At 39.8% G+C, this 21,199-nt stretch overlaps 1 protein-coding gene across 4 annotated transcripts in view; it reads left to right on the forward strand.

The window, feature by feature from the left end:
- XIAP (X-linked inhibitor of apoptosis) overlaps positions 1-21,199 on the forward strand; it is a 48,661-nt gene that overhangs the window by 12,776 nt on the left and 14,686 nt on the right. For 3 of the 4 annotated variants that reach the window (XM_027054202.2, XM_027054203.2, XM_053201629.1), the window contains exons 2-5: positions 14,802-15,710; positions 16,772-16,871; positions 17,886-17,964; positions 18,642-18,684. In XM_027054202.2, the coding sequence (XP_026910003.1) occupies positions 14,834-15,710; positions 16,772-16,871; positions 17,886-17,964; positions 18,642-18,684 (1,099 nt within the window). In that variant the 5' untranslated portion in view covers positions 14,802-14,833. Of the gene's footprint in view, positions 1-827; positions 2,341-14,801; positions 15,711-16,771; positions 16,872-17,885; positions 17,965-18,641; positions 18,685-21,199 lie in introns of those variants that run through there. The other variant, XM_053201628.1, reaches the window with a different exon arrangement.

Raw genomic sequence — 21,199 nt, forward strand, 5'->3', positions numbered from 1 at the left:
TAATGCAATATGCCTTTGTGAAGCCTACATAAAGGCCTTCTTTCTGAGTGTACAGTTGAACCTCAGACTCACCTTAAGGGGAAAAGCCTCCCTTTCTGCCCCTGAACTTCGCCTTTAGTTGATATTTGTAGGAGGGCCTAGTAGAAATCCAAAGTGGGGAGGTTTTCAGGGGGGGTGGTCTGGCTTGTCTGCATAATCATTGGTGGGAAGAACACCCCTTAGCGGCCAAACAGGGTCCCCACGTGTGGGATTGTAAATGGCCATTAGTCTTTTTAATTCCTCTTTGAATGTGGTAGGCTCCTCTGAAAGTAGAGGTAAAAGTACTTTATAATTGAAAAGATCTGCTCCTGTCTGGGGAACATGACTTCTTTGGGACTGCACAGGAAGGCAGGAAGCTGGAGGAGCCTGATTATAGAACCCAGCCAAATAAGCCTTATGTCTGAGCCATATTGTCCATCCTGGGTGTTTCTGTGAAATTTATTTTGTGACTTTTAGTATTTACATGAGTAACCTGTCTACCCTGGGCTTAGAGATCATGCTGGAGTGCTCCCTGCAAATCTTGTGGGGAAAGGGAAGCTGAAGCAAGCAGCTAGGTGTTTTAAGGGATTTTCTGGGGAAAGTGAAGAAGCTTTGGGGGCTAAAGGAATTTGCTGAGGAGATGGGCCAGATTTTATGAAATGGAGTTTATGTTAGGGACTTTAATTTTTGTACGAAGTCTAATTTCCATTCTTTTCATTTTGTTAAGGGAGTCTCTTAAGGCTAGCTCTTCTGTTTCTTTGTATCTACTTAAAAAAATTTTTTTTAATGTTTATTTTTGAGAGAGAGAGAGACAGAATGCAAGTGGGTTGGGGCAGAGAGAGAGGGAGGCACAGAATCTGAAGCAGGCTCCAGGCTCCGAGCTGTCAGCACAGAGCCTGACGCGGGGCTTGAACTCACGAGCTGTGAGATCCTGACCTGAGCCGAAGTCGGACGCTCAGCCGACTGAGCCACCCAGGTGCCCCATCTTTGTATCTACTTTTTAATTTGGTCTTCCCATAGGTACCATTAAGACAATTGTTTAGGATGAGAGCTCTCTAAGAATTCTTTTTTCAACTATAGAACCTTTTCATTTCAGAAGATCCATCATCTAGCCATTGATGAGTAGCATCTATTAATGTCCATAGCCATTCAAATCAGGAAGCCTTTTTATGGCTTAACCAAGGATGCAAGAGGCATCCCACGAGAGAGTAAAAGATTCAGGCCATACAAAATCCAGAAAGTTCACTCCCAAAGATTGTTTGAGAAAGTAAAGCCCTTTGTTGTTATAGACTGTAAGAATGGTGTGGTGAAAACAGCATCTCTGTTTTCCCACAAGAACACGAGACACCTCCAATCCCAGACCCACTAATCTGACACCCGGCAGGCACTACTAGAACGGGGCTTTTCCAGCACTAACAAAACAACAGAGGTTGAGATGACAAAAGCCCCTTATGGACTGGGACCCCTCATAACAGACTCCCCTGAGAGCTGGCACAGTCAGATGAAAAGAGTGCTGCTTGTGACTCAGAACCCTATTTGACTGGTCACCAAGATGCATACTGGAACATGCATCTTCTGGCTGGCAGAGACAAGAGAGCATGTTCTCAACCTCTCAAGACATAGAACAAGACAAAAGGAAAACCTCATCTAGCTTTTTGTATATGTATATTAACAGCTTTAGCTAAGCCTTGGGTCTCTTGGAGCCAAACTAATACTTAAGAGGGGTGTGCCACTGGGTTGGGGATCGTGTGATTTACAGAGTACCTGGCATGGAATTTTTTTTGAGGTTGGCGAGTGACCTAGTGTAAATCTAACCTGTTCTGTGACCAACTTATCCTAACACAGGAGACTTTGGATTCGGTGGCCAGTGCTGTAACAGTTCTTAAATACTTGACCCATGCCCTCCAATTTTGTGGCTTTGGCTTCCAAGATGTTTCTTAGCAACAGCGTTTACCTCATGTGTTCATTAACCCACAGCAAAGTTTGTCTAAACAGACACCGGTCTGGTGAGAACCATGAACTCACCAATCAGTGAGGCCGGCTCAAACAGCAGGCTTCTAGGGCCTATGCCTGCGTTCTACCCCATGGCCTTCCTTCTTATGACAAACAACACAACAGAGACAAAAACAGTGACCCTCTCTGGGAGGAAAAAGACCAATAAAAATCAGGAGTGCTCAGATCTTTACCAGAGTTGCTGCACCCAAGGAACTAGTTCCACAAATATTTTTTCCTACTGATCTAAATTTAGAAAAGGAAAGAAAGGACTCTCACTACTCTCATTTCCACTGGGCCCTGCAGGCAGAGATTAAGAAGACTGACATGGTAAGAATTCCTACCTTCTGCCACATTTATCAGAGGTGCCAGAATTTCTCAGCTGCCGCAGCCGCGGAACAAGCAGTAATCAGCCAATACAGTTGCTCCTGCCTGGTTCACCTAACTGTTTGGGAGGAAATTTGTTTCTTCTACTTCTCTAGGTGCTTTGGCTAGGAAATTGATATAAGACAGACTAACAGGAGAAGAGCAAATCTGAGTCCATACAGAAGCCACATAAGAATATGAGATCCACAGGCAGTCAGGTGGTTGACGCTTACTTGCCATCTTGAGATAAGGGAAAGGGGTAGGGGTCTGGGACTTCAAAGGGGAGGAAGACAGTTTACAAGAAGATGAGAAGAACAAATGTTTGATAAACAAATATTTGCCTGGCCTCCAGAGACAGGGAGACCCAGAGGAATTTGATCTACAGGCCCTGCAGAACCTCCCCCAGATGAACCACACCTAGCCCATATTCTTTGTAGTGATCTCTGATGATCGTTCTCTTCCTGGACCAAGCCCTCTATCTAAATTCCTTCAGGCAGTTAAGGGGGAGGTAAAAGCTTTTCCTGGGTCTTTGGGCCTTGATTGACTTCAGCTTAAAGTAATCCACATGCCAAAGTGGCACATTTTGGGAAGGCTTGTTCTGAAACCCTTCAAGGGGAACCAGAGGTTTAAGGTAAGGGGTGGCATGAATGAGATGACTTCTTGCATTGTTTGATCATGTTGTGTATTGTCTCTCTTTTAAAATATGCATGTAAACATAATGTTCAGAAATATGGATTTGTACTGGTCATCCATTTAAAATAGTGTTTTAATCAAGATAAAGATTGATGTAGGAAGATGCTTAGGATATATTATTAAATGGAAAAAGAAGCAAGTTTCAAAATACCACGTATAATAAATTTCCTCTAGAAGTATTTATAATGTGCATATGCCAATGCATACAGAAAAGGTTCTGAAAGGATAGATATACTAAAAGCCACAGCCTGGGTAGTAAGATTCTTTTTTATTTTTATTTATTTTTTATTTTATTTATTTCTTTTTTTAAATGTTTATTTTTGAGAGAGAGTGAGCAGGGGAGGGGCAGAGAGAGGGTGACAGAGGATCCAAAGTGGACTCTGCGCTGACAGCAGCGAGTCAGTCCAGTGTGGGGCTTGAACTCACAAATCACGAGATTGTGACCTGAGCCAAAGTCAGATGCTCAACTGACTGAGCCACCCGGGTACCCCAGTAAGATTCTTTCTTAATTCCTCTCTTTGAAAAAGGAAAACATGTGTTTGTATTAAAGACTGAATGAATATCCATCTTGAAATTTTTTTTCTGCCTGTTCTGATTTTAACAAAGGGTTTGATCTGGGCTCTGAATAAGCATAAATAGTATTCATCTGTGTCATGGATCTATAGTTTGGACTGTAGATGGTTTGTTTTTTAATCCAAGGCTACTGTTTAGCAAGCACTGTAAATCGTCTTATGGTCTGAACAGTTTTCAGTGAAATGGAAGAGGCAATAATAGTAATAATAGTGATCTTGAGCCTTTTTATGATCTTAAGTGAATTTTTGAGCCCCAAACCTGTGTATTCTTCATGCAGAACATTTTGGGGAGCACAGTTGCATAATTTGTTTAAAAAAATGAGGGAATACCTTACTGTGTGTCCATTTTGAGCAAACTGTACCTGTGGAGTAAATTATTAAAAATAATTAGGCAAAGATTGGAGGTCTTTGCTCAAATTTGAGTATTACCATGACTATGTAAATTAAGTGTGGAACATGTAATTGATATTCTCTTTATTGGTTCTCAGCATGCCCTTGTGGATGTTTACAGAAGTAGGTTTCATGATCAAGAATTGTATATAGCAGTATTCATAAGTTTATCTTATTAACTGAGCTTATAAGCCAAGTGCTCATTAATGCCATTTAGTTATTTGAATGGCTCTAGTACTTAATTTTAGGGAATGAACTTTTGATTTGCTTGAATGTAATCTCAAAAATATTTTATTGCCCATTTAAAGTTAAAAGAAAATATGCTTATGGTTAGAAGAACTTCACTACTATAATCTCTTTAATGTTTATTATTTTTGAGAGAGAGAGGACAGAGTGTGAGTGGGCGAGGGGCAGAGAGAGAAGGAGACACAGAACGTGAAGCAAGCTCCAGCCTCTGAGGTGTCAACACAGAGCCTGATGTGGCCCTTGAACTCATGAACTGTGAGATTATGACTTGAGCCAAACTCAGACACTTAACCAACTGAGCCACCCAGGTGCCCCTGAACCTCACTACTGTAAATGAACAATTTGACTGAAATTTGAATTTGTATGTAAATATAGGATAAAAGCTGAATTTAAAAAAATGATACACCCTTTCTGTTCAGGGTGTATCATTTTTTTAAATTCAGCTTCTTGGGGCACCTGGGTGGCTCAGTCCAGTTGAGCATCTGACTCTTGATTTCTGCTCAGATCATAATTCCAGGGTCATTGGATCAAGCTCTGCCTTGGGGTCTGTGCTGAGCCTGGAGCCTGCTTGAGATTCTCTCTCCTCTGCCCCTTTCCCCTGCTCATGGTCGGTCTCTCTCTCTCTCTCTCTCAAATTAAAAGAAATATATATACACACACACACACATACACATATATATATATATATATACATACATACATCCATACCAGGGTTTTTTAAATTAAATGTTTTATTTATTTATTTTAAGAGAGTGCAAGCAGGGGAGGGGCAGAGAGAGAAGGAGAGAGAATCTCAAGTAGGCTCATGTAGAGCCTGACATGGGACTTGATCCCACGAATTGTGAGATCGTGACCTGAGCCCAAATCAAGAGTCCAACACTTAACCAACTGAGCCACCCAGGTGCCCCTCAGCTTCTTAATATTATGCTACGTTTACATAAATACTACAACTTTGTAAGTCAAAATGCTAATTCTGAGCATGGAAATAACTGGCTAATACTTAAGGTGATTAAAAGATGGATTGACCTCAGTTGGGTCAGGGAGAATGTTGCTTATTTGACAAGATCCCTATGGGGAGAGGCAACTGATGAGAAAAATTTGTAATATTTCTGCATGTAATGGGAAAGAATCTTAAGATACACTTAAAGTTATAATGATGTCTGATCTCATGGTTTGTGAGTTTGAGCCCCACATAGGGCTCTGTGCTGACAGCTTGGAGCCTGGAGCCTGCTTCAGATTCTGTGTCTCCTCTCTCTCTGCACCTCCACCACTTGTGTGCGCTCTCTCTCTCTCTCTCTCTCTCTCTCTCTCTCTCTCTCTTAAAAATAAATAAATGTAAAACAAATTAAAAAAAATAAAATTATGATGTCTTATGATTAGCACATATAAAATTTTGATTGTGTTACTATGAAAATGCTTGTGAATCCTATAATATTTTTGAAATGTGGGTTTTTTTTAAGTTTTTATTTAAGTAATCTCTACACCCAAGGTGGGGCTCAAAACTCATGCCCGGAGGTCAGGATTCACATGCTCCTTTTACTGAGCCAGCCTGGTGCCCCTAAAATGTGATTTTAGGATAGGTTTTTATTACTGAAGAATGATACCGTTTGCATGGTATACACGTATTGACTATTTTGGTCACATTTCCTAGGCATATATTAACAATTTCCGAGGCAAATACTAACAGTTTTTAGTGTTCACGGTGATCTCAAGTGTCCAGGGCAGTGCAGCACAATGACAGCAGTAGTGTGATAGAAGTGGTGCAGCATTCATTCTTGTGCCCAACATTTATTAAGTACTACTGCATGTTGTGCGTTGTTTTAGGCATTGAGAATACAGACGTGGTAAGACACGGTCCTTGCCCAAGAGGACCTTCATGCTGACAACATACATACACACACATCCAAACACGCGTGCATGGGTGCCTGGGTGGCTCAGTTGGTTAAGTGACTCTTGGTTTTGGATTAGTTCATGATCTCATAGTTCATGAGTTCAAGGTCCTCCCCCCCCCCCCCCCAGCGCCATGTCAGGCTCTGCTCTGGTGGCACAGCGCCTGCTTGGGATCCTCTCTCTCCACCCCTCTCCTGCTTGCTCTCTCTCTCTCTCTCAAAATAAATCGATAAACTTTTAAAAGAAGGTTGGACAAACATGCAGAAATTACTAAATCTTGTTCTAGTACAACTTGGATCATCAGCAAATTATGTAGAGGGATTTTGAGTGGAGGAATCCGTAAAGATGTCATAGATGAGATTCTAGAAACATGCGTGTTCTGAGTTTTAAACAGATGCCTTTATTTAATTACATAATGTGTTTCAGCCAGCATGATAGTACTGCAGTGGGAACTAATAGGATTATGTTGCTTACATAATTCTGGTTCGTATTTTTATCATCATCGTATTTTTCTTAGGGCTGCCATAACAAGGTACCACAAACCGAGTGGCTTAAAACAAGAGACATTTATTTTCTCACAGTTCTGGACGCTACAAGTTGGAAATGAGGGTGTTGCCAGGGCCATGTTCTCTCCGAAGGTTCCAGGGAGAATCTGTTCCATGCCTTTGTTGTAGCTCTTGGAGTTGCCACTCCTCCTTGGTGCTCCTTGCCTTACGGGTGCATTAGCACTCCGGCCTCAGCCTCCATCTTCGCGTGGCCGGCTTCCCCACGTGCCTCTGTGGTCGTGTTTCTTCCCTTCTTGAAAAGACTTCAGTCATATTGGATGAGGGCCCACCCTAATGAGCCTATCTTCACTCAATTACATCTGCAAAGATCCTATTTCCAAATACATTCACATTCTTAACCAGTGGGTAGGACTTAAAAGTATCTTTCCTGGGGGCGGGATTCAACTTGTAACAGTCACTCAGCTCCCTTTGTACTATGCCCCAGTATAGTTACTGAGATGCTTCTTCATGACGAGAAGTTAACAAAGCCCTTGGTTGCAGGAATAATGTTAAGAAGTTATATAGTTTATAGGGGCGCCTGGGTGGCTCAGTGGGTTGAGCGTCCGACTTGGGCTCAGGTCATGATCTCACAGTTTGTGAGTTCGAGCCCTACATCAGGCTCTGTGCTGACAGCTTGGAGCCTGGAGCCTGCTTCAGATTCTGTGTCTCCCCCTCTCTCTGTCCCTCCCCTGCTCATGCTCTGCCTCTGTCTCTCAGTAATAAATAAACATTAAAAAATTTTTTTTATTTAAAAAAAAAATGATGTAGTTCATTAAGTGAGCCAGTAGTGACTGGATAAATTTCTTACAGACACTGGAAGAGTGAAACATAGATCGTAGAGATCTATGAGCTTGGTAAAAACAAAAACAAAAATAAAACCATGAAGTGTTTTGCTACTTATTTGTTAAGAATGGTGATTTGTCATTCAGGTATCATTTTGACTTAAAAAATTTTAATGGGGGCGGGGGGTGGGGGCGGCTGGGTGGCTCAGTCAGTTAAGTGCCCGACTCTTGGTTTCAGCTCAGGCCATGATCCAGAGGTTGTGGGATTGAGCTCCATGTTGGGCTTCATGCTGAGTGTGGATCCTGCTTGGGATTCATTCATTCTCCCTCCCTCCCTCCCTCCCTCCCCCTCCCTCCCTCCCTCCCTCCATCCCTCCCTCCCTCCCTCCCCCCATCCCTCCCTCCCTCCCTCCCTCCCTCTCCCTCTCCCTCCCTCCCTCTCTCTCCCTCCCTCTCTCTCCCTCCCTCTCTCTCTCTCCCTCCCTCCCTCTTCCTCCCCCTCTCCCTCCCTCCCTCTCTCTCTCCCTCCCTCTCTCTCTCCCTCCCTCTCCCTCTCTCCCTTTCTCTCCCTCTCTCTCCCTCCCTCCCCCTCCCTCCCTCCCTCCCTCCCTCTCCCTCCATCCCTCTCTCTCCCTCCCTCCCTCCCTCTCCCTCCCTCCCTCTCTCTCTCCCCCCCTTCCCCTTCTGCCTCTCTCCCCTGCCGTTTTCTCTCTCTCTCTAAAATAAAATTAAAACTAACAAAAAATTGTAATGGATATTTATAGTAGTTAATTTTCAGTCATCAGAGACCATTTCCTAGTTAGCCATCTTAAATAAATTTGTGCAGAGTCAAAATTACTTTCATCAGTGTCTGGTACACATATGAAACTGCTTACTTACGTTTTCTAAGATGCTGTGATAACTGAAACTCATGATATTATGGAGTACATTTTTAAAACATTGCCTAAGCAGGGGGCACCTGCGTGGCTCAGTCGGTTGAGTGTCCCACTTCGGCTCAGGTCATGAACTCACGGTTTGGGAATTTGAGCCCCGCGTCAGTCTCTGTGCTGGCAGCTCAGAGCCCGGAGCCTGCTTCGGGTTCTGTGTCTCCCTCTCTCTCTGCTCGCACCCCACTCATGCTCTGTCTCTCTCAAAAATAAATAAACATTAAAATAAAATGGGCCAACAAAAAAGCCTATTATTTATTTAAAAATTGCCTAAGCAGTAATAATTGACTACCAGACAACTTTTTTTTAACTTCATTTTGACAGAGTGAGAGAGCATGAGTGGGGGAGGGGCAGAGAGAAAGGGAGAGCGAGAATCCCAAGCAGGCTGTGCACTGTCAGCACACAAAGCCCAATGCAGGATTCAATCCCATGAACTGCAAGATCATGACCTAGGCAGAAATCAAGAGATGGCTGCGTAATGGACTGTGCCACCCAGGTATCCCCCAAACAGCTTTTTAAAAAAATTACTGTTAATTTTTGTTTCAAGTAAGGCAATAGAAAGCTCAATACTTAGGAGCTCTGGGTGGCTCAGTTGGTTAAGTGTCTGACTCTTGATTACGGCTCAGGTCCTGGTCTCATGATTCGTGAGATTGAGCCCCATATTGGGCTCTGCACTGACAGTGTGGAGCCTGCTTGGGATTCTCTCTATGTCTATGTCTATGTCTATCTCTCTGACCTTCCCCCATTCATTGAGTTCTCTGTCGAAATAAGTAAATAAACTTTAAAAATAAAAGCATTTTTTAGTAAAAAAATAAAAAGAAAGTTTAATACTTAAATACATTTCTGAGTAGTGTTCTGATATTAAATCTCACATGGGGCGCCTGGGTGGCGCAGTCGGTTAAGCGTCCAACTTCAGCCAGGTCACGATCTCGCTGTCCGTGAGTTCGAGCCCCGCGTCAGGCTCTGGGCTGATGGCTCGGAGCCTGGAGCCTGTTTCCGATTCTGTGTCTCCCCCTCTCTCTGCCCCTCCCCCGTTCATGCTCTGTCTCTCTCTGTCCCAAAAATAAATAAAAAACGTTGAAAAAAAATTTAAAAAAAATCTCACAAAAAATACTTCTGCATAGGATTTTTTTTCTATTGCTTGAACATTAGAGGTTTTTTTTTCTCCCAATTAATCAGGACTTTATTTCATCTTTTTTTTTTTTTTAACCATCTAGAGAATCTGTCCCTCAGAATGGAGTCATTTGATTCTTCCGTTTTAATAGCATACAAACGTTCTAAAGGCATCCATAGCAGCCCTACCATAGAATTAATAGGGGTTCCTGGATGGCTCAGTCAGTAGAGCACGTGACTCTCGTGATCTCGGGGTCATGAGTTCAAGCCCCACATTGGGCACAGAGATTACTTAATTTAAAAAATAAAAAAATAATAAATAGCTTTTGGGGGAATTATCCGTAAAGTATAGGGGAGTTATGTACTTCATAATATTCTTAATTTCTATATACATGCATACTGTAGTGCTTGTGCACATCGTACAATGATAAATACCAAAAAATTCAGGCAGAGAATGAAAGTTGGCAGCCTTACTCTTAACTGTTCTAAGTGGACATGTGAGAAATAAATAGTCTAATGAAAATAATATGGATAAACTCTACCTGTCCATGATAAATACAACTTTCTCCCAAAGTGTAGCCAGTGTTCCTGGAACAATCCCACTTAAGAAGATCCAAAATCTTTGTATAAAAAGTGCACAAGTCTGTCTTGTGTATAAAAATCTTTTAACCTATGTGTATCTTATATTCAAAAGAATTCACACTACTTGAATACATTAAAAGAGTTCCAAAGCACACACCATATGTGTGTGTGTGTGTGTGTGTGTGTGTGTGTGTGTACAACAAAAGGAATGTTTTGCAATGTGAAGAAACGAAGAATTAGAGTCTTCTGTATTACCAGAGTCAATGCAGTTATACCTATTTGGAATTAGTTTATAAATAAATAAACTGTAAGATGAATAAACCCCAGTGTTAAAAAAACACAGAATTTCATAATTCAGGAACATCGCTTCAGTGCTTCACAATGTGGAAAGAAGCTAATTGGCTCCTAAAAACAGCCAATTGGTTTGATTTCCTAGAAGTTAGAAAAAAAATGCACTTCAGAAGATGATTTACAACAATTCGCAACAGAAGAACGACATTAAGAAAATATTGTGAACGTAAGCATTGAGGTCCTCAGAGTATCAAAAGAGGTAAGAATCAGACTTCACGTTAGAATTTAAAGAATGTAATTGAAAGAAAAATTAACTGGGATCTTTGTAACAGGTTAAATATGTAACCACTTCAAATAGAAGTGATTTAGGCCTCTCTGCCTAGTTCTGAAAATGTAACATCTAGGTTTCCATATAAAAAAGTAATTTCGTTAGCAAGGGTCCCTTTGTTTTAGCCTGAAAATCACCTCTGATGCTCAAAGTGTATACTATTACCAAACTAGCATTTAAACAGCATTATCAGGATACATCTCACCTACCATAAACTTAATTTTAAAGTGTACAGTTCAGTGGGTTTTAGTGTATTCGCAGAGTTGTGCAACCGTCACTACAGTCTAATTCAGAATATTTCGTTACTCCAAAAAGAAACCCAGTAACCACGTGTATTTACTCCTCATTCCTCTCCTCCCCCAGCTCTAGCAACCACTAATCTACTTCCTGTTGCTATTTATTTTAGTAACTTTTTTGTTTGAGAAAGTATGTGAGCAGGGGAGGGGCAGAGCCAGAGGCAGAGAGAGAATCTTTAGCAGGCTCCATGCTCAGCGTGGAGCTCAACACGGGGCTGGATCTCATGACCATGAGATCATGACCTGAGCTGAAATCCAGAGTTGGACGTTTAATCACATTATAACATTGTAAACTTGCAACACTGTTCTCATGCCTATTCCAGGTCATTGACTCAGAGGTTTAGAAGTTCTTAAACTAGACAAATTTGCAAGTCCTGTGACAGCTTTCTTTCACATCTTTCCCTCTGTGCCTTCTTACCTTTCTGCTTCCCTAATACAAAGCCTAAGCTCGCTTTCACAAAGAAGCCTTAAATTATCTCCGCATACTTTATTGTATTAAGACCTGTTTACATCCAAAGCCTTTTGGTCACCCTTCTCCAGTATTCATACCCCATTTTCTTCTCTATTCACAATTCCTGTGCTATATATACTCATTTTCTAAATATCATCTCTCCCACCTTCATTCCATTTAAATCCTTCTTTAAAAAAAAAAAAATCCTCTCATCCCTTTCGTTTGGTGCCTTCCTCCAAACCCAAGGTTTCTGTCTTTTGTCAGTCATTTTTCTCCCTTTCACTCTTAACCTCTCTAGTAATTCTGCTTTCTCACCCTGCAACAAAAGCTCACACTCTGATAATGTATATGTAGTGCTCAATTGGGTGTTTCTGAATAAATATCTGCTTTTCAAAACAGTGAAATCTAAACTATTAGCATGGAAATAACCCCTGGTAAGATGAGGTCTCCACTTGAAAGCTTCAAACAGATTCTCCTGCTGGTATTGAAAGATGGAGTTTTATCTAATATTATCTGAAATGGGGTGACTACTTGAACCATACAAGATGTCCACTATCTCGAAATGAGAATAGATCCTTGATTTTACATTTCTGTCTATTTTGATTGACCTGAGAAATAAAACTTACCACCTCAGAGAAGGTAATTTTCCTGTGTTTTGGATTATATTGAGCATTAATTCTTCAGGGTCATTATAGACTTAGAAATGTTTTGTCCTGCCTCCTAGTCTATGCCGTTGTGCCTTCCAGTAATGGGAGGAATCTACAAGGCAACCCAATCCATTCTGTACTGCTGTTGATTGTTATAACCGTTCATCCTTGTGTTGATGTTGCACTTCTGGACATTAATGCAGCCTGGAGTTGCTTTAAGTTTTGTTTTGTTTTTGTTTTTTTGTGTGTTTTTTTTTTTAGCAACCATGTAATGTTGGCTCATATAATGAATTTTTATTTTCTGACATAAGCTCTGTGCCCAACATGGGGCTTGAACTCACGACCCTGAGATCAAGAGTCACATGCTGTACTGACTGAGCCAAACAGGCACCCCTCAAAATGAATTTTTAATTAACTAAAATCCCAAGATTTTAATCTAGAGAGTTGCTTTCACGTGACTTCTTTCCAAACCAAGTTTCCATTTTCCTTTAGCTGTGCAACAGATTTTTAAAGTCAGAATGTAATGTTTAATATCCCTGTTAAATTTCATCTCAGCGTATCAGCCAGCTTTGGTTTCTTTGAATCTTGATTTTTGTCATCCAGCTTATTCTGATTCAACGAGGGGTCTTAAAGCTAGTGTCAAAATGTTTTCAGACATCTGGGAAACAATAATGAAAAATCATGGAGACTATCTTCCAAAAATTGTTCCTTGCAGATATATCTGAGCTCTTGCATATGTAGGAGTTAATACCATTGTAAATTGACAAGGCCAAGAGAGACTGAAGTTTATTGCCAGCCTGCAAGACAGAAGCCTTGTGTTCAACATGACTCTGAGATGATGTTCCGAGACATGTAGTGCCAACATAATGCCAGGGCTGTTAATTCTTCCCAAGAAATCCATTAATGCACATACGTGGTAGAGACAGAATTACTGTGTCCCAGGGCGCCTGGGTGGCTCGGGCAGTTAAATGTCCAACCCTGGATTTCGGCTCAGGTCATTCATGATCTCATGGTTCCGTGAGTTTGAGCCCCATGTCAGGCTCTGTGCTGACAGCATGGAGCCTGCTTGGGTTTCTCCCTCTCTTTCCTCTCTCTGCCCGCTGCCTTGCACACGTATGTTCTCTTGCTGTCTGTCAAAATAAATAAACTTAAAAAAAATTACTGTGTCCTTTTTTTAATTTTTTTTGCCAAGCATATACTGAGCACAGTATTAGGAAGGATGCAAGATTCCGGAGAACCAGGTTTGCTTGGGGCAACCCTGATTTATGCCTGTTGTCCCAGTGTAATTATTAGTAACATCATTTTTCAGTTTCAGAGTGTCCAGGTTTGGAGGCTAAATCATCTGGCCACCCTTCTCATAATCCAGCTAGTTCTTTTTAGAATTTTTTCTGGGTTAAATGTTACACAGCTATAATTTGGCAACTTTAATGAGGCTACACTAGTACTTGTCTTCCATTTGAACAGATTGTTTCTTGACCATGGGAAGTTGATAGCAAAAGTAACTGCAGTTAAGGTCTACACATACTCAGAATCTCTCTGGAGCTGCCCTCTAGAGGGCAGTAATACATACATCTGAAATGATCCAATTCCAACAAAAAATGGACTACGAGAATCCATTTTCATATGCATGAAAATCAGAAACATTTGATATTCCTTTCTTTAAACTTTTTTCAATGTTTTATTTTTGAGACAGCATGAGCGGGGGAGGGGCAGAGAGAGAGGGAGACACAGAATCCGAAGCAGGCTGCAGGCTCCAGGCTCTGAGCTGTCAGCACAGAGCCTGACAGAGGGCTTGAACTCATGATCTGTGAGATTATGTCCTGAGCTGGAGTCGGACGCTTAAGTGACTAAGTCATCCAGGCGCCCCTAGAAACATTTGATGCTCCTGAAGGACATATTGGAACCAATACCGTGCATAAAACTCAGGTATCTTTTGCTCTGCAGGGAAGTAAAGAAATATTAAAAATTAGTTCATTAACATTCTGAACATACACAGTTTTTTTAATTGTTAAAACTGAACTTTGGGGCACCTGGGTAGCGCAGTCGGTTGAGCGTCCGACTTCAGCCAGGTCACAATCTCGCGGTCCGTGAGTTTGAGCCCCGCGTCAGGCTCTGGGCTGATGGCTCAGAGCCTGGAGCCTGTTTCCGATTCTGTGTCTCCCTCTCTCTCTGCCCCTCCTCCGTTCATGCTCTGTCTCTCCCTGTCCCAAAAATAAATAAACGTTGGAAAAAAAAAATTAAAAAAAAAAAATAAAATAAAACTGAACTTTGATGCCTTGACTATACAATGATCCATTATAACAATTATGTAGGGAGTTTAAGAATCTGCATATTTTATGCTTTTCTGTTTTTCCTAATTAATGGTTTTACATGGTTAATAATGTTAATATATTCTGCATCACATAGTTTCCATATTTATGCAAAATAAGCAATTAAAAATGAATAGTTCTACCTACTTAAATATTACTTTCCTCTAAAAAACAAAAAATGCAGGTTTTTACTTTGTAACTTGAATCATGTGGTGACGTAGAACTCTAATATTTAGAATTAGAATATTTCTTAGAGATTGTATGATTACTTTTATGTCATCAGTAGTTTATTAGCTTCTGATATCAAAATTATATTGGCTGCGTCTCACATTTTGGATTTCTTCATGTAATGTTCTCTTTGTAGGAAGGGTGGACAAGTCCTATTTTCAGGAGAAGATGACTTTTAACAGTTTTGAAGCATCTAAACCTTGTGTACCTGCAGATCTCAGTAAGGATGAAGACTTTGTAGAAGAGTTTAATAGATTAAAGACTTTCGCTAATTTTCCAAGTAATAGTCCTGTCTCGGCATCAACGCTGGCACGAGCGGGTTTTCTGTATACCGGCGAAGGAGACACTGTGCGCTGCTTCAGCTGCCACGCAGCAGTAGATAGATGGCAATATGGAGACTCAGCGATTGGACGACACAGGAAAGTATCCCCAAATTGCAGATTTATCAATGGCTTTTATTTTGAAAATCATGCTGCGCAACCTACAAACCCTGGTATCCAAAATGGTCAGTATAAAGCTGAAAGCTATCTGGGAAACAGAAGTCATTTTGTTGTAGACAGGCCATCTGAGACTCACGCAGACTATCTTTTGAGAACTGGACAGGTCGTAGATATATCAGACACCATATACCCGAGGAACCCCGCCATGTATAGTGAAGAAGCTAGATTAAAGTCATTTCAGAACTGGCCAGACTATGCCCACCTGACCCCAAGAGAGTTAGCTAGCGCTGGACTCTACTACACAGGTATTGAGGATCAAGTGCAGTGCTTTTGTTGTGGCGGAAAACTGAAAAATTGGGAACCTTGCGATCGTGCATGGTCAGAACACAGGCGGCACTTTCCTAATTGCTTCTTTGTTTTGGGCCGGAATGTGAATGTTCGAAGTGAATCTGATGTTGTGAGTTCTGATAGGAATTTCCCAAACTCGACAAATGCTCCAAGAAATCCAGCCATGGCAGATTATGAAGCACGGATCGTTACTTTTGGGACGTGGATGTACTCTGTTAACAAGGAGCAGCTTGCAAGAGCTGGATTTTATGCTTTAGGTAAACGTTATGATAAAATCAGGCTGTTAAATAACTTTCCAACTATCTCAGGGCTCCTAAAAAAGTAAATCGATTGCTGTAGCCCCCTGAACTGGTAAATATTTAGGTGTAGGCTGGCCTGATGGTTTGTATCACTATTAAATCTGTGAACCCTTACGTTGAATCTGCAATGTAAGCACTCCGTTTCTGTGAAAGAGACCGCCATATCGTGAGTTCTCTTCCCCTTCGTGTGATTGTTGTTTGGAGAAGGGTGACCTGAAAAAGATGGTACAAGAATGGGTCTGACAGCAAGGCTGACTGTAACGGAGCGAGCACCTACTCTGTGTGCTCAGTGCATATCTTACGTGCATTCTTTCTACACCCCACAAAAGAGTTAACGTCAAGAGTTTAGTGTGGCCGATATTAAAATTGGTATCTGCCTTTTATGTCTAGACTATATGTTTGAAAGCTGCCCTGTATGATGCCTTATTGCTTCAAATAAGCACTTCTCAAATGGACTATTGTAAACTTGTCAGGAAGGGCTATTAGTGTGATGCCTTCCAGGAATATTCAGTTATACCACGATATATCTGACCCGTTTACTTTAGGATTGAACGGTGCCAAAATACAAACTCAGTTATTTCAATATTTTATTTACATAGTATCCTACAGAAACCATGAAGGTTTATTTAGTGTCACGTAGCTATAACCCGTAGAGAAACTTACTAGTAATTTCATTATGCTGAGCTTTACTGTTAAAGTTTCAGTTTGAAGGAGTGTAGTATGGATGGCCCCAAATGACATGTCAGAGAGAAGGTAACAATTGTAATTTTTCACATAAAAATTGGACAGTTTTATTTTTGTCTTCTGTAAAATACCTCAGATTAATTCAGTGAATTTAGTGTCTGTTTCCTCCTCAAACAACCATGTCTATTACTTAGATGTGAATTTGAATGTCTTCTTTGAAGCTGTGAGGCTTTCATGTATTTAGAAATGGTTAATTTCAGCGTTAAAAGGAGTATTTTTGCGTTAGCTTTTAATTGCACAAACACATGTATTTTTTTACTTGTGTCTTTTCTTAGGGGAAGGTGATAAAGTAAAATGCTTTCACTGTGGAGGAGGGCTAACTGATTGGAAGCCCAGTGAAGACCCTTGGGAACAACATGCTAAGTGGTATCCAGGGTAAGGTATTTAAATGCTTATTCAGGAACAGGCAAGTTAGACACTTTGCAGTAGGAAAATCTTGAATAACTTTTCACCTCAACTATTTTTGCCCTCACTATGGCTTGAAATTCACACCAGGTTTATAAAAATGGGGTCACCTACTTTATAGGGGAAAAAAAAGTCCTAAGCCTTCTCTGGTGACCAGAGAAAGCACTCATTGCTTGTATATTGTATCTCTGGCATTCAGATAATTCTGTTTCTAAATGCCAGATTAGGAATATATGGTTTTGTTGTTGTTGGAGCTAGGCTCTTTCGTGATGGGCAGTAGAGCCCTTGCTGTCAAGGAGTTTCCTTAAGAACCCATGACATCCCCTAGTCAATTTTACTCTATCCCAGTGATTGTAACACACACAGTTGTTCACATTTGCAGATTTCTGAAATGAGGACACATCTGGAGGTGGGTCATAATTGAATTGGCAGTGGTGGTACTTAAAATAATCGTGCTTCATATAATCAATGGCATCTTAGAATGAGAGCGACATACGCCAAACGTCTCTTTTCCATCTTCTTTAAAAATCAAGTACACACGTATGTAAATGATGTGAATTTGTGGCCTGCAAAATAGTACAACGTAAAACTTCAGAGCAGTTGTTTGAAAATAAATCTTAACTTTAAAAAGCCTTAGAAGGAAAGGTTAGAAGCCTAAAGAATTCCTTCAAAATGTACAGTTGGTTAATCCTCTAAATAAAATTTAAGATTAACTGTTTGAAGAAAATTTTTTAAATGTTAAGGTGATAATTTAATAGGTGATATTTTTTGCCTCACTAAGATTAACAAAGTAGCATAACAAAGGGAACACATTTTTTGACCTTAAAATGACAGTTGATAGGGAATTGAATAACATTTTATTTTGCCACTTCTTAGAAATACCAAAAAGCAAGTTAATGGAATTAAGATAATGGAGATTATATCTTTACTTCTACCTTACTAATTTATCAGCTACCAAAGTTTAACCTTCTTTTAATTGTTTAGGTGTAAATATCTGTTAGAAGAGAAGGGACAAGACTATGTAACCAATATTCATTTAACCCATTCACTTGAGGACTCTATGGTAAGTCACATATTGTAGAATATATATTTTTAAATATGTAATTTCTTTTGCAATGATTTCTTGGTGTAAAATTCACCGTATAGTATTTTAAATTAATAGTGTATGGTGAGCTTTAAAGGGGAGATCTTGAAGAATGGCTTGTTATTCTTACTCTGAAGCCGATTTGTGAAAAGAGACTCCCTGTGAGCTGATTGAACTATCACTGTAAGCAGAACTGGGCTTTAAGAACTAAAATACTTAATCCCTAAGCTTTCTGAAATTAGACTTTTGTGTAATGTGTTTTATACTCATAAATAGTTTTAAACTTTTCATAGATGATATTTTAAGTCTCAAAAATGTGTCTAAATTGATGGTGCGGCCTGGGGTGGCCAAGGTATTGGCACCATGAGGGAACAGCTGTGGACTAGAACAGGGGGCTAGAGTTGCCGTTATGGCTCCACCATGAACTCTGTTGCCTCCATCAAGTTGTTTAATCTCCTTGAGTCTCAGGTTCTTGTCTGTAAAGTGAATGGATTGGGTTAAATGATCTTTTAACTTCTAGCTTCATCAGTTTATGCCTCTTGTGAACATTGGAATAAAGCCAATTTATAAATTCATGATTAATGTAACTTTTCAAATTGAGGTAATTGCCTCTACCAAAAAGAATTCTAACTTAAAAATCCGTATTTCTGTTTTAGGTAAGAACTGCTGAAAAAATGCCATCATTAACCAAAAGAATTGGTAAATATGCCTATTAAATATACTTTTAATTTCATTACTGATTTATTTTTTTAGTGTTTATTTTTGAGAGAGAGAGCGAGCGAGAGTGAGTGGGGGGAAGGGGGAGAGAGGGAGACACAGAATTCGAAGCAGGCTCCAGGCTCTAAGCATCTATGCAGAGCTCGATCGACGCAGGGCTTGAACTCATGAACCTCAAGATCATGACATGAGCTAAACTCGGACACTTAACCGACTGAGCCACCCATGAGCCCCATCATTGCCAATTTATTATAGTTGTTATTTATAGGTTGGAAATACAAGCTTATTCTTTCAAGGTAATCAGGGTGTGTTTATTTGAGATGACATTGCTATGAATTAAGAATTAGTGAAGTGCCTGTAAATTTAAGTCAGATGTTTAACTATTAAGAACTTTCATGTGATTAATATAACAGTATATTAATTATACTGGAAAATTAAAAATTATACTAAACCATAAGTTATGTAATTATATATTTTGTTATATTAATTATACTAAAAAATTAAAAATAAAATAAGACTTTAAAAAAGAATATTCATATGGAAGTTGGACAGTTAGCTTTTCCTATTTCAGGAGAAGCAGCTATAGGCTGTCCATTGCCATTTCTGTTAAAATTGCAAAAGGAAGAGTTAAGTGTATTTTTGTCCCTGGTGCTTCTTCAGTTAGCCAGGATCATGAATCCAGTGCTCTGCTAATGTGCCATCACCACGATCGGCCCTACCTGCTTCCTTATCCCATGCCATCTTTCTGCCTTCCCCAGTTTCTTCACAGAGGGGCACGGTTCAGTTTATCTCCTGTTACCTTGTAGAGAGGTAGAGGTTTTTATCTCAGAGATTATTTACTCATCATAAGCATGTTTGAAAACCAGAAAAATACTATGTTAAGAAAATATGATATTGTTATCCCCACTTTTCAGATGAAGAACAGAGTCAAGGAGGTTAAGTGTCTTGCCCACAGTTACCTTACAAATCGTCAGTGGAACTAGGACTCTAAACGAGGTCTTCTGAAACCTACATCACACTGTAGATCTCATTCTCAACTTAGGCATCATGTTTCGAGAAAGTTTATTGAGAATGCCTGCTGATTCCCCACTCCTTATAGCATCATCTGTTTAGTATCCTAAGGGTTACAAGGCAAGAGAAAACTATATATACTCATGAATATGCTTAAGAAAGAGAGCCATTTTGATAATGTTTGATACAGGTTTTGTAATGAGCATAAAAAATACAGTTTAAGAAATCATTTATTCCAGCCTGTATTTTTCAGATTATCCAGAAACAAAGATTCTATAGTATTTCTTGATAATAATCACCTTTACAATGCATACTGTGTTTTTTATGACTAAATGAGACTCTTGCTCTGGTTTAGGGTTAATGTTTTTAAATAGAAATGTAATTCATATAGCAAAAATTTCACCCTTATAAACTGTACACTTTAGTGGTTTTTAGTATATTCACAAGGTTGTGGAACCATCACAACCTATTTAATTGCTGCAGGACATTATCGTAACCCCCAAAAGAAACCCTATACCCATTAGCAGTCACTCTCCATTGCTGCCCCTTCACCCTCAAACCCAAACAACTACTAATTTATTTCCATCTCTCTGGATTTACCTATTCTGGACATTTCATATGAATGGAATCATAATATATGGCTTTGAGGTTCATCCACATTTTGGTACTCCTATATGAGTACTTCATTCTTTTTTTATGGTGGAAAAATATCCCTTTGTATGGATAATACCATGAATGTTTACCCATTCATCGGTTGGTAGACATTTGGGTTTCCATTCCTTGGCTTTTAAGAATGATGCTGATGCTGCTATGAACATCTGTGTGCAAATTTCTGTGTAGAAATAGGTTTTGAATTCTCTTGAGTATATATTTAGGGATGGAGTTGCTGGGTCATGTAGTAACTCTACATTTAACCTTTTGATAAATGGCCAGTTTTCCAAGGTGGCTGCACCATTTTACATTCCCGCTGGCAGTGCATAAGGGTTCTGGTTTATTTCTCCACATCCTTGTTAATGCTTGTTATTGTATGTTCTTTTATTACAGCCATCCTAGTGGGTTTGTGAAGTGTTATCTTATTGTGCTTTTGATTTGCATCTCCCTGATGGCTAATGATGTTGGGAATCCTTTCATGTGCTTATTGGCCAATTGTAGGTCTTCTTTGAAGAAATGTCTGTTCATTGCCTTTGTCCATTTTTTAAGTTGTCGTATTTATCTTTCTGTTACTGAGTTGTAAGAGTTCTTTACATATTCTAGTTTGTTATATGTAAGCCCCCTGTCAGATATATGATTTGCAAATATTTTCTCTCGTTCTGTGGGTTATCTTTTCACTTTCTAGCTGGTGTCCTTTGAAGCATATACGTTTTTAATTGTGATGAAATCCAGTTGATCTGTTTTTGTTGCTTATGCTTTTATAGTGTTATATGTAAGAAACCATTGCCTAATCCAAGGTCATCTATGTTTTCTTTTAAGAATTTTATGGTTTTAG

The sequence above is a fragment of the Acinonyx jubatus genome, chromosome X (assembly GCF_027475565.1).
Source record: "Acinonyx jubatus isolate Ajub_Pintada_27869175 chromosome X, VMU_Ajub_asm_v1.0, whole genome shotgun sequence".
Lineage (NCBI taxonomy): Eukaryota > Metazoa > Chordata > Mammalia > Carnivora > Felidae > Acinonyx > Acinonyx jubatus.